The 13,493-nt window shown below is 42.5% G+C and overlaps 1 protein-coding gene across 2 annotated transcripts in view; it reads left to right on the top strand.

Annotated features, from left to right (window-relative positions):
* Nucleotides 1–13,493, top strand: part of SIDT2 (SID1 transmembrane family member 2) — a 546,488-nt gene that overhangs the window by 228,510 nt on the left and 304,485 nt on the right. For both annotated transcript variants that reach the window (XM_069614482.1, XM_069614483.1), the window contains exons 8-10: nucleotides 10,664–10,729; nucleotides 11,658–11,748; nucleotides 12,101–12,159. In XM_069614482.1, the coding sequence (XP_069470583.1) occupies nucleotides 10,664–10,729; nucleotides 11,658–11,748; nucleotides 12,101–12,159 (216 nt within the window). The remainder of the gene's footprint in view (nucleotides 1–10,663; nucleotides 10,730–11,657; nucleotides 11,749–12,100; nucleotides 12,160–13,493) is intronic.

Here is a 13,493-nt window from a genome sequence, read left to right as displayed (position 1 = left end):
CGCTCTTGATTGAGGAATCTGAGCCTTTCATGTAATCTGCATTTGGTGGAAGGGGGATAGGTGTATGTATGTCAATCGGTTTATGTCCACCTACAACTGAAGCACAGTGTAGCCTGTAACTAAAAGCATTCAAACGGGAGACTTTGCATTCTGAAAAAGGCCGTCTATTGAACAGAAACCAATTTGAATTGGAGAATGGAATACAAGGGTTAACACTGGTCCACTATGTGGTCTCCCTTCTATGGAGGTATGATGAGTGGCCAGCAGACACACTTGTCACGTTTTTGCTTTTTCTTTTTAGTAAGAGGGCTTTGAGTATATGGAGTCAGTTCCTGCATGACCGCAATAGCGGTGTTGAGGAGCTCCCCCTAGGAGCAGCGTGCCCAAGTGCGCTGCAAGATGGCTGCATAAACCGGAGCTCCCGCTCCACTAAAAATATCTAACACCAGAGGGTATTAACTTGTATCTATCCAGTGCTGCTGACCCTCACATACCTGACTGCCTTATCTTCGGGGGATGCAGCGACTTTACTTTGCGCTCCATTTCCAGTCCTCACAGAGCGGCCTAGAGGCCTCGAAGCAGTGGCATGGAGTTTCAGGTGCGCCGCACTTCCTGTCAGCTACGTCGGATTGCGTCGGAGGCTCGACGCGGTCCGCTTCTTTATCGAGATATGGCTTTCCCCACACAACACAGGCAGCCATAAAAAGCCTGCATCTACACATGATACAATCGACTGGAATCCTTATTCTAAGCCCTTATTTGACAATTGACATATATTAAAAGGCTAGTGGTGCTCTTCTACTATGGGGAAACATACATTTTGCTTGCTGTGTTTATTAACCGCTTTCCTTCTACAAATATCAATTTTACCAGTAGCTTTTATAAAAGAGGCGGTTAATCCTCTGGTTGAATGGTAAATCTTGGCACCACCTACTCTCATTATTGTCACTGATTTAATTGAGACCTCCTATTAATATTATTTTTCAATAAGTGGTATGAATATCCAGTAGGAAGTCTCAAACCTTGATATAATTGGAGAAGAAATGACGTTTGACACTCTTGGGATCCTTTTGTGGCCCTCATTCATCTTTCAAGATGTCCTCACAAAAAAGGCTAAGCTCATAAACAGCAGCGGCCACCCTAAAAATACCAAAATGTGATTCCCCTCCTCCAAGCCAAACCATCTTGGAATCAAATATGGAGACTATTCTAATGGTATTAAGAACACTAAAGTCCTTTATGGAGACTAACGGCAAGCTCCAGCAATTAGATGAGATGGATAAGCTTTGAGAACAAAATTGAGGTAGTAGAGAAAAGGGTCAGCGTGGCTGAAGACGTTGCGAAGAAGGTTGCTCACATGGAACAATTCATACTGACTCTTCAGAAACAAAATGAAGAATTGGAAAATATAAATCTGTTAGGCAAAGTTTGTATGCAGGACCCTTTGGGACCACTACATACAACTAGGACTACAGGTGTAAGCTAAACCAACCTTTGGTATAAGTCTGTACTACACAGTTTTGTGGTAGCGTTGCTGAGGAGCCAGGCTTATCTCAAGAGGGAATGTGAGCTGTACAGATGTTACATAGAGGTCTATAATTACAAGTATTTAAATACACTGTTATTCTCAAGGTTTCTTGGTAAAACACTTATTAATTTATTTCACAGTCAGTTAGAAAAAATTCACTAGAAGGAGACAATCTATATCACACAAACATATACTTCATTACTTCACTATATCAGGTTCTGAGGCATTTAAACTACTTTGAAGGAGGAGCAAAATGGCATTCGGAGCATTTGAAGTGGAAGCAAAAAGGCATAAGTTAATAAAACGAATATTAGTTACTCTTAAACAGTGCAAATATTTTGAGTTCCCCAGCGGAATTGATTCAATGCAATCAGTTAGGCCAAAGTCAATGGGCTAAAGTCTTGTATAGGATAAAACGGGTCTGGAAGTTAAATGGAAAAGTCTTTGCCAAAGTTCTCAGAAGTAGTTTGTAAAAGAAAGATTCATATGTTGGGTCACAAGCTGACTAGGCCTGCAAGTTGCCAAAGTTTCAAGCACTTTCGCAGTGAGGGGTAAGTTCTCTCGGTCGGGTTTTCACAGTACCTTACAATGAAGAAAAAGATGCAGCTGAAGCCGTCGTCGTTCCTGGCAGTTCCTTCAAATCTCGCTGTTCCTGAGCCTCAGTTGTGGGGATAAGGGGGGAGGACGTCAGGGGACTCCTGCACTGGGACTGGTCAAAAAAGCTGGCAAAGGCAAATCTTCAATCCCGGTAGCTGTAGTCAAGCACACAAATTGGTGTCCTTCTCCCTGGCTATTTGGTTTCCTGCAGCACTCTGAGGAAAATACAACCAGCTCTGAGAATAGTATCCAGGTGGCTTACGAGCTGATTGGCCCCACCAACTCAAAGGGAGGAGTCGTCCTTGAAGGGCTTCTCTGTCGACATGAACTTGGCTTTTCTGACCTGCAGCAGGGCTTCACTGGGCAAACCAACGGTCCAGGAGTTGCAGGAGCCATCCTCTCGGTTCTTTTGTTCCAGTGGTCGACTCTGCCTTCCAAGTGTTAGGGAGAATTCTCTGTAAGGCTAATTTCCCGAACCTAGTGAGTCCCCCAGCAGCTTTGCTGGATTTTTGGGGTTTATTTTTTTCTCTCCTGCTAACAGTGAGATTCTTTTGCTCCCACTCTTAGACATGATTTGAGGTGTTCCTTTAACTTCCCATGTGTTTTATGGGCTATGGGGTCTTTTACTCCATAGGGTCTCATGTGTTTTTTTTGATGTTGGTTACACAGCACCCTCAGTGCAGTGACACAGGGGTGTTTTAGCGACCCCCCCAACATAGACTCCATACCCTGGGACTGACTGTCTCCCAGGGCATGTAAAGTCACCATTGGCTTTGCTAGTCCCAAATTATGAACAGAAACCAGTACAAACCATCATATTGTGGACGTACTGGTCGGGGCAATTCGATTGCCCCCGGGTCTGTTGTTCGAGGGGGCACGTCTCCGTCCCCCCTGATCGAGTTTTGGCTGGTGGCAGTGGATACTACTTTATATATTCGACTGCAAATATATCTCTATGGGATTTTCCCATTGTTCGAGGCTACCAACTTTAATTATTTAATTCTCATAGCCTCGAACATACTGCTGGTTTATTTATTTAATATTAATTCGCCGGTTGGTATTTTTTGCCAGAACTCGATTCTAAAATGGCGTCTATGTTCTCTTCTGTGACTCCAACCCAAGTTGAGCCCTTTGTTCCACTTTTTGGCGGGCTTCTCCACAGAAGCCTCTAAAAGTGATGCCACTCAGTCTGGGTACCACAGGGAGTGTGGGAAGGGGTTTAGGCACCCTGGACTGAGTTACCTTGGTAGCTCAAGTCGCACTCTTGTGTGATTGGCCCTAGTGGTGAGCCGGCCGGCTCACCACTTGGCATGTTTGATTGACAGCTAGGCTGAGTGAATGGGGGTGTGCTGCATAAAAGCAGGGCTTTGGGGACTGGAACTTCAGAAGTCGCCACAGGACCTAAGAATCCGAAGTGGGAGAAGCTGAGCCGGCCTGCAACGACGACACCACCGGTGGAGCCCTGCTAAACCGTCTCGCCACTTTTTCCAACGACAGAGGAGATCTCCAGCCCGGAGAGTCTTCTTCCTTCGACTGGTGGGGATAACCAGTCTACCTTCTTTTCGCCTTCCTGGAGCATCTCGTGGCCGCCTTGCCTGTGCCAAGCACCCCGGCAACCAGGATACCACGTTTTCACCACTACCGGGAACCGAAACGGTAATACCTTTGTACTGGAGAACTCTGCGACTGATTTCTTCCATGGCAGTGCAACGACCTTCATCCTTCCTCCACAACGAGATTTTCTCCTCCTCTGGACGACGCTGCGACTTGCACCCGCTGCCAGGAACTGCCCCCGCTGGAGGATCCTCTCCATTTAAGGTACTGTGTTCCGCCTGGCTTCCCTTGCAACCGTTTGAACAGGGTGTATTAAATCCTCGTCTCTCGAACCTGGGTTAGCCTGGGACACCTTAGCTAACTTTCCTGCACTGAACTAAACCTTTTTTCGAACTACCTCCACAAACTTTGAAGACTCTTTGTAACTGTCTGATCTTGGGCCTCTTGCGCCTGGCTCCCTTGAAAGTGGGCCTGGCACCTAAACTTCCTTGCTCACCAGTAGACTGTGCCTTCCTAACTTTCTGTGGTTCTTTAAAAAGTGTTTAGTGTGTATGCTTTCAGAATTCTGCTTTCCCTCCCCTTTTTATTTAACTTGTTGGAGTGCCATCGAACGTTAAGCACTCACCTCTGTCTGGAAATAAGTGGTGTTAACTAAGACTTGTCCAACAAGTAATCGGGGATGTACATATGATAATAGTGATTGTGTTTTTAACTTATCTTACCAATTTAGTGCTAGTGTGTTTTATAAGTGTGTGTTAAATAATTATATACTTTTACACCCAAGCGCTGGTCAGCGTTTGCTTGTGCTACTGTAGTTATGTACCTATTTTGTATGCCCTCTATACTGCCTAACTCTTCTTGAGGGAAGTCTGACTGCTCAGCCACAGCTACCAGTGAATCTGTGTGGTACAGACTGCTACCAAGTGGGTTTACTGCCAAACACCTGTAGTCTTAAATCTTGTGCAGTGTTCCCTAAGGGAACTGCACAGGTTTCTGCCTAACACCAAGCCAAGAGACTGACTTTTATCCAGTTTCCTACCATTCATTCCAGCCAAGCTGCCACTCACCCAGCAGGGTGGCTGTCCTTGCCGTACAGTCAGCCAGTCAATCATGCCAGAGTGCATTTGGGTCTCCTAGGAGACTAAGCACAGGTAGTTTCTGGAACCTCCCTCACTTCCTTCCCACCCCAGACACTTGGGCGCCCAAGGCTGTCTTCAGTCCTGAAGCCAGCCAAAGACATAGGAACAAAGGGACCAAACAACATGGTTTGGCGTGCAGAGATAGACTCTAGAAGGACCTTTCCAAAAAGAAATGGCAAAAAAAGAAGACCGGGACCTGTTTAAACCAAGGGGGCTCAGACGTCTTCTTGAAAAACATGGCTCCTGCGATTTAACGCTACCGCTGTTAGTGGTCAGGAAAAATCATGGTGGTTTGTTGTAAAACCACTGCCACCAGCCATTTTGAGAGGAAAGGGAAGACTCTACATGAGTTTCTAGACATAGGGGATACTAAGTAACCCCTCCAGCACTCTATTGTAAGATAGGGTGTGCTGGGTCTAGGAATTTGAAAAGATTAGTAAAGTCAATTTCACTTTACTTTCTCTGGGAAACAGTAGTTGATCCCAGAGAAGGTATATAAACCTTGGGGCCACCTAAAATGCTTCCCTGTGTCACTGCACTGAGGGTGCTGTGACACAAATTAAAAGATTCCTATGGAGTTGTCTTAAACTCCACAATCCAAGAACACAAGAGAAAAACCCATTCAAAATACATGAGTATGGGGGGGAAAAAGGCTCACACTCTGTACAGGTAAAAAAATCACATCCTCAAAATCCAGTAAGGTTGCTGGGGGTCTCTAAATTGAAGGGAATTAGCACATTTATGAGAATTCTCCCTAACAAAACCGTAGAATTAATCTACGTGTCTTCAGCTGTCCAGACGGCGTTGAAAGGGATGATGCAGCTCTTTTTTTTTTTTCTTAAACCCTTCCAAATATTTTGATTCTACAAACGTCCACAGCTCTTAACATTCAAAGGGCACATAGGGTTGGTCCTAAAAGGGCAGAGTTATATAAAAAGACTGCACCAAGAACAATCATTTTCTTGCTTCTTGAACACACGCAACTCTAATTGATTCTGCAGAAAGCGAAAGGGATGCAACATCTAATATGGAATGGGCACAGAATCTTTATTTCACAAGATGTTTCTAAAATCACAGTTCAAAGGAAGAAAGAACTACTCTCATATCGTACAGTGCTCAAGCAATTAAATGCTAGACATGGCTTGATCTATCCATGCTGTTTCAAGGTCCCCATTAATGGTAAGACTTCTTCATTCGAGGAGCGAGTCGATCTAAAAAAAACGACATAAAACTGCAAAAAATGGAAGCATTGGATACAGGCAACACTAGCCACCCATGATTTTTCTTCCTTTCCTGCAGGTTTTTGCTTGACTATTTACTTCAAAAGGTACTTCTTGTAAATGATCATCCCTCTGGAACTGTCAATTTAGAACTCGTAGGAGCAGATTTTTTTCTTTGGTTGCTGCTCGCTATCTCACCCTTTGTGGGATGTGCGTAGACTCCCTTTTGGCACTTGGCATTGCGACTCTGAACTTTGAGCCTTTTATTTTTGCTCTTTCATTTCCTCATATGTATTGGGTGGGAATATCCTGATTACCATCAAGCTACAAGTTCCTACTGGCAACACCCTACTCTCAGATGTTGCAATGTTGTTTTTTTATTTTTTCTTCTTTTTGTTTTGCATACCCCTTTTTATCATTCTTTAACAGCTCTCGGAACTTTACCTTTGCTCAGGAATTTGTGGGTTTTGGGATAAGCGGAAAACACTTTCTATGGTCCTCTTTTAAATGTCTATCTTTTATTAATATTTCTATTATTACTCTTTCCTAAATTATGGCATTGCGATGTAAAACATGGAATGTTAAAGGTCTTAGCCCAAGAGGCAAAAGGTACTTGCTCATATCAACAGATTCAAACCAACTATTGCTTGTTTGCAGGAGACACATTTATCATTACAGGAATCCATGAAATTGAAGAGGTTTTGGGTAGGCGAGGTATTGGCCAGTCAGGCAGATGTTAAACATAACGGAGGGACTAGCCTAATCAAGAAGGCTACTAAATATCAGATCCTACATAAAGACGCAGATAATGGTGGTAGATGGGCTTTAGCTAAATTATTAATTAATTATCAAGTTTTTTTCAATTCTAAATATGTATGGGCCCACCAACCCTGATCCCAAGTTTTGGATCGAAATGAAGCGGATGATCCTTCAAGCAGATCTTCCGAATCTGATAATTTGTGGAAACTTTAACAATATTAATGATCCCTTTTTTAGATAGAAAATCCACTTGCCAATTCAAACTCAGTAAATCATACTGAATTCACAAATTGCTTGGCGGAAATTGGGTTTGTTGACTCGTGGAGGTTTGCTCATCCAACTGATCTAGATTTCACTTCCCGCCACATAACTCATTATCACATCTCAATTATATTTGTGTTACCAAATCCTTAGTATGTGCAATAATTGACTCCACTATTGACCGGTCACTAATATCAGATCAGGCTCCTGTAATTACCAATATTGCCATCCCAATGTGTTAACAATCACATAAGTAGATTCAACAACTCACTTCAGGATGGCAACTTCCAGAAATATTTTCTGCCAACAATTGGGATGGTTATAAAGCTGCTCTAAATTGACCTATCATATGTGGCCAGAAAAGACTTAGACATTTTATATAGCAAATTATGAGCTCTGAAGAGAGGGTATAATGCTGCAGCAAATGATGCCTTGCTCTCACAAATTCGAACTCTCAGTTCTCTATTAATAATAAATACATGGAGCAGGCATGTGGTGTGCTTTTGAAATTCAAATCCAAAATATATCCGTCTTCCAAGAAGTCAGGCAAAGCTCTGGCCTCGTATCCCAAAATTAAAAAGGCAAGATCCAGGAGTTCTGCTATCAAAAATGACTCGGGCAGAACAGTAACCTGCGATACAGATATCCAGGTTGTTTTTACAAAATTCTACGAGAATCTATATTCTTCGAATCATACTGATACTAATCTTAACTTCAGTTAATTTTTTGATCACTTGAAACAAAACTCTCCTATTTATATTGACCTAAGTAGCCTTGATGGTCCCATTCATATTAATGAAATCAACAAGGCTATTAAAGCTCTTAAAGGTAAAGCCCTGAGACTGGTTTTCTATGGATTTTTGTGCACATTTTTCTTGTGCCCTCTCTTAAGCTTGAATCACTCTACAACTTCTTTTCTAAAGTTGACATGTCACTAGATTCCTTTACAGATGGTCTGTTAATCCTACTTCCCAAACAAAATAAAGGTAATGAATTACCCAAGAATTCTAGGCCGATCCCGTTAATTAATTTGGACTGTAAGATCTTTGCAAAGATGTTGGCCAATAGAATAGAATCCTTTCTGTGCAAACTAATCCAGCCCAAGTAGGATTTGTCAAAGGCAGAATTATATCGGCAAATTCCAGACTTTTCATGAACTTTTTACACTACATAGATAAGAAAAATCATCCTAAAAAAACGTGTATGGCGATCGCACTAGATGCGGAAAAAGCCTTTGACCGCGTTGAGTGGGACTTTTTATTTCAAGCCCTTAAATGGCATGGTATTGGGGATGGTTATATTAAACTAGTTAAGCTGTCATACTCGGAGCCAAAAACTTCAAGTTTAATAATTATCAATTTTCCCCTAGATTCCTCCTCCATAGAGGTACCAGACAAGGATGCCTCCTGTCACCTATTTTATTTGTACTTGCCCTTGAACCACTTTTGGAATTGATGCATACAAATAGAGACATTGTTGGAATTCGATGTGGGAGATCGGAATTTAAACTGTCTGCATATGCTGATGACATATTGATTTTCCTTGACAACTCGATCACAACACTTCCACACTTACTCGACACGATTGATCTTTTTTCTCAGTTTTCAGGGTATAGGTTGAACCAGAGTAAATTGGAAATACTGCCCCTTAACTGTATTAAAGAGGATCTCACCCCCTTTGCTCTCAGTTGGAATCCTGATTCTATTGACTGTCTAGGTGTATCAATTGCCTCCTCTCTGCCTCAAATGACTAAAATGAACCTACAAAAATTGCAATCAAAACGAACTGGATTTGTACCCTCCATGGTCTCCTTTATACCTATATTGTAATGGAAAATTAAAGACCATTAAAATTATGTTTTCACCTGTGATTCTGTATTATTTACAAATGCTTCACTTTCCTTTGCCAACATCTTTTTTTTCAAGTCTATTGACAAGATACTTATTGGTTTCCTATGGGGTTCTAAGGAAAATAAAATAATTGCTGCTAGCAAATTTAGATATCCACATGCCAATGGTAGTGTTAATTTCACTAATTTTAAAAATTAACATAGAGATTTTGTTCTCAAACAAGCCAGAAACTGGTTCTCTGCTAATGACATTAACCCACCCACTTGGCTAACTATAGAAAGATTCCCTGTCTCCCCATTTGATATTGAAGATACAATATATCTTTTCAATGGGTCCAAGTTGGGCTTTTCCAAAACAATGTGTTACTAGTTCTTATTTGAAAGACTTTCTATTCCATCATATTAATAAACCAGCCTGTGCCTACTCTCCCTTTTTTATCTGGTGTAATAAGCATATAACCATATTTGAGAGGCCTATCTTCCGCCAAGTATGGATTAACAAAGGAATTTAATTCATCTATCAAATTATTGCACAAGGCAATATCCTTTCTGCAGAAGAATACATTTTCATTGCCAGCATTCCCTCTTCGTCAATATCTTCATTTAATGAATGCGTGCCTAGATGCCAGCAGTAGGGATGATCACTCCCCCCAGCAATTACTTGTAGACGCTCAGAGAATGTGTATGCTAGATTCACAGCATCCAATATCTACAAAGTCATAAGGTCTGAAAGAACTCCATATGGTCGTCTGAATGACAATGGGAAGAAGAGTGTGGAATCCACTTTGGTGATGAATTGTGGTCATACATTTTGTCCAAGACTAAAATTATATCTACATTGGCAGTATTTATCACTCCTAGGACGCTTTTGCTATCTAAATTGGCAGATAATGATCTATGCTGGTCATGTCATCTCGCTTCTGGGACCTTTACCATATGTTTATGGAATGTCCCTTAGTGAACACGTTTTGGAACCATGTTTGGCCTTCCCGTCAACAAATCCTTAAGATCTCTATCCTCTTGAATTTGACCAACATCCTACTTGGAAGTCTGGCCTTCTTTGATGGCAAGATTAGGTAATCCTTTGTTATATTTCACCTGTTTATACTTCAAGCAATATGCTTAATTACATCAAATTGGAAATATTTTACCAAAATCTCTATAAAAGGTTGGTGGAATAATATATGCGATGCTCATGGAATGGAGAAATTTATTGCCAATTCAACCTCTCTCCCTGAGTTGATAAAAGATGGCATATTTTTGTTGATTACTTAAATAACACAACTGTTTAGTTTACCTGACTGATATATTGTTGGTCCAGTCTACGACTATATTGCTATTTCCCTTTGTCCTGTTACTCATCTGTTTGTTGTTGAAGAATGTTTGTTTGTTTTTTTCTCTCCAATTTCTTACCTTGCCTATTACCCCCCTTACTCTTAGTCCATCTGCGTCACTTGCTCATATGAATATAATTTTATACTGTTTATATACTAGTTTTTACATCATACGATATCTTCAAAGTTAACGAATTTCATGCTGTATTTGTTCTTAATTGTTATACTACAAATTGTATTTTATGAGCCTAAAGCTGTGTTTCATACAAACTCCGATTGTAACTGTGTATTCTTACACTTAATAAATCAAATCTTTAAACTTAAAAAAAGAAAAAGAAAAAAAACATAAGGAGCTCCCTCTAAGGCTCAATGTGTCGTTTGATGCTTCTCCCTTCCTGTGCTTTATATTGTTCTGTGTTCAGGTCAGCCAGTAGACCAAGGAAGTCGGCAGAAGAACCTGACTGTGATTGTGACGCCAGCAATCAGAAGTAAGTGGGCTATTTTGCTGGATTTTGTGATTAATTATCGTATTTTCCTTCAACACTCGACCCACCAGCTGACTCTTTCATAGGCATTGCTTGGCCAGGAGCTTGCGAGTGACCGATGGTGCTTTTGCTTGATGCTTGTTATTTGCATGCTGCTGTTTCTTTCCACACTAGTGGCTGTTCACGCCCCAGTGTACACTGAAAAAGGTTGCCTTTCAAGCCGCTGCTTCACATATCCTCTTCCCGTGCAAATATTTAGCACTTTTATTGTGTGCAAGCTTTCCTTTTCAGAAATGCTTGACCTGCACTGTGCTATGAAGCTATCTCTTCCATCTTACAAGTAAATTTGCCAGACGTGGGCTGTTTCTTTTCAGGATGTGCAGTTCCCCAACACTGCAGATCGTTTGCATGGTAGGGTGAAAACGCATACGCACTGTGGCACTTTGATTATCAATCTTGGGGCATTGGGTGTTCACACTTGCACCACAGGTTACTTCCAACTCACCGTTGGACTGCACCACGGTTGTAGATGCAGTCTTCTTCCCCCGACACCTGACACCCCCTACCCCCCACCCCTGCTGCCGTGCACAGTTACCTTCTGGCCATTACTAGTCTTTGTTGCCTTTTAGATGTTGCTGTCAGCCTGTCCAGTGTCCCTTCTGTCTGGTGCTGCAATACACCATTGTGGAAACTCGTCCCTCCCAGATGTTCACTATCTGGCTTGCAACCCCCTCTGTGCTTCTTGTTTTTTCGTGGTGCCTGTCTTTGTGCACTGCACAACAGTATGACTCATGCTCTTCTTCCACAAATGTGCATTAGGGCAGCCTGTGTTTCCTTTCTGTTCTGCAGAGAAGGTTGCCATCTTGTAATGTCATTCCAGCGCTTGGATTTGTTCTCATACTTTTTCCCTCACTTGTTTCCCCCCCCGCAGATGCCTATATCGGGCCAATGTTATTCTGCCTGGGCATTTACTTGTCTTTTTACCTGTTGGCCTTCATCATTGCCTGCTGGGAGAACTGGAGGTAAGGCTGACTGGATCTGTGGGATAGGTTTAGAGAGGACAAAAGAGACCTGTAAACGTGGACAGATCTGAGATTAGGTAGGGAACGTGGGCCAATGGCAGAAGAGGGGGTTTGGGTTGAGAGCGGAAAGGGAAAAGTTGGAATGAGAGCCAGGTAAAGATGGAAGAGGAAAGTATGGGCAGTGCATGTAAATAAAAGGGGAAGAGGGAAAGGATAAGGAGAGTGAACTAGTAGTTGGAGGAAGAAAATATGGGAAAAGGAAGGAAAGATTTCACTGTAAATGAAATCAGGGAGGCACTAATATTGCAATACTCGTGTAGTTTCTGTTGACTAATGCCCGTCTTTCCTATAGGCAACAGAAGAAGAAGAAAGGGCTTCTGACTCCTGTGAGCACACCAAGCGATGAAACGGGTACTGTAGCTGCAGATTGCCTATTTTGCGCTTTAGATTTCTGAAGTTTAATGTTTTTATATGTCTTTTATTCCCCTACGCTGCTTGCTGAAGCTAAACTCTCGGATTTAGACTACTTTGCGTTGTGTCAAGGTCAAGGGAAAGCCCTATAGGGGGAACAGGGTCAACAGGAGGATGACCTTCGAGAGCCATCGGTGTTTGTTTCACTTCCTCTTCCCATTGCTCTGCCTCCTGCTGTGGATCATGGATAGGAGTGTATCTGACGCCTCTCCATCCACCCCCGGCCCATATTGTGAAGGCCCTTTCTCTCATGCTGCCCATCCACTTCTGGGATTTGCCAGCCAGTCGCTGAGCTGCATGCAACTTGCTCAAACCACATTTGGGAGACACTTCTTATGTAGTCCACACACTCCACTGGTGGCACACCATTGGAAGGAGGGTTGCTGGCTCAGCAGGAGTTTGCCACCCTGTGCAGCAAAAAATAAAACTCCTCCCACTCCCCATTTGGTTCCATCTCACAGGTCCCATCTCTTTGCGGCAGCAGGAGAATGACCACTGTACTCTCTGAGAAACATGCGCTCCTTTTGGGAAGGACTGCATCTGCAGTCTCGCCTCTCGCACCTGCTTGGCCATTTAGTGCTTTCTAGAGGGTGGGCTCTGGTCCGACAGCCATTGCATATTTGTCCAAAGAGGGTGGTGGTGTGGGCCTTCTGTGAGATGTTCTATGTTGTGCATGCCACCATGCCCCTTATTTTAAAATGGCGACTTGGAGTGTTTTTTTTAAATAACCTCTTCCTGTTTCTCTCGCTCTTTTCATCCTCGATCACTTTGACATTTGCAGCTTCCTTACTCGGTAAGATTTTGCTTCTCTGAAAGCTAGCTTGGTCTTTGGGGTGAATAGAGCAAACACATGTTTTAACCCTGCTAGCAAACCGCTCTCCCTGAGAAAGCCTTCCCTCCTGATCAAGAGGGGGTGCCACTTCCTTAGAGCGTCCACAATGGACGTTACCAAAGAAAAACAACCAAGACTGTTCAAATTCATAATGACTGGGTAGTTTCTTTGTGTCCCTGTTGAGCCAAAGATCATAAAGCTAACCAAGCCGTTTTTTTTATAAAACATATGGATTCTGTTTACAGCTTACTTGCATTACCGCAAAAAGGGGACACAGACACGAGGTCTTGCCAGCATGCAGCTCTGATGACCCAATCTAAAGTGTAGGAAAGCATCTGTAGTCTCGGGGTGCTAATTCTAACCTTTCTCTGGGAGAGCGAACACCTTTTTTGATTCCTTGCTTAATGGTGTCGGTTGCATGATGTCTTGGCGTGTGGTGGTA

The sequence above is a fragment of the Ambystoma mexicanum genome, chromosome 9 (assembly GCF_040938575.1).
Source record: "Ambystoma mexicanum isolate Mex_15411 chromosome 9, UKY_AmexF1_1, whole genome shotgun sequence".
NCBI classification, from domain to species: domain Eukaryota; kingdom Metazoa; phylum Chordata; class Amphibia; order Caudata; family Ambystomatidae; genus Ambystoma; species Ambystoma mexicanum.
Note: the sequence above shows the minus strand (reverse complement) of the source record. Positions and strands in the feature narration are given on the sequence as shown.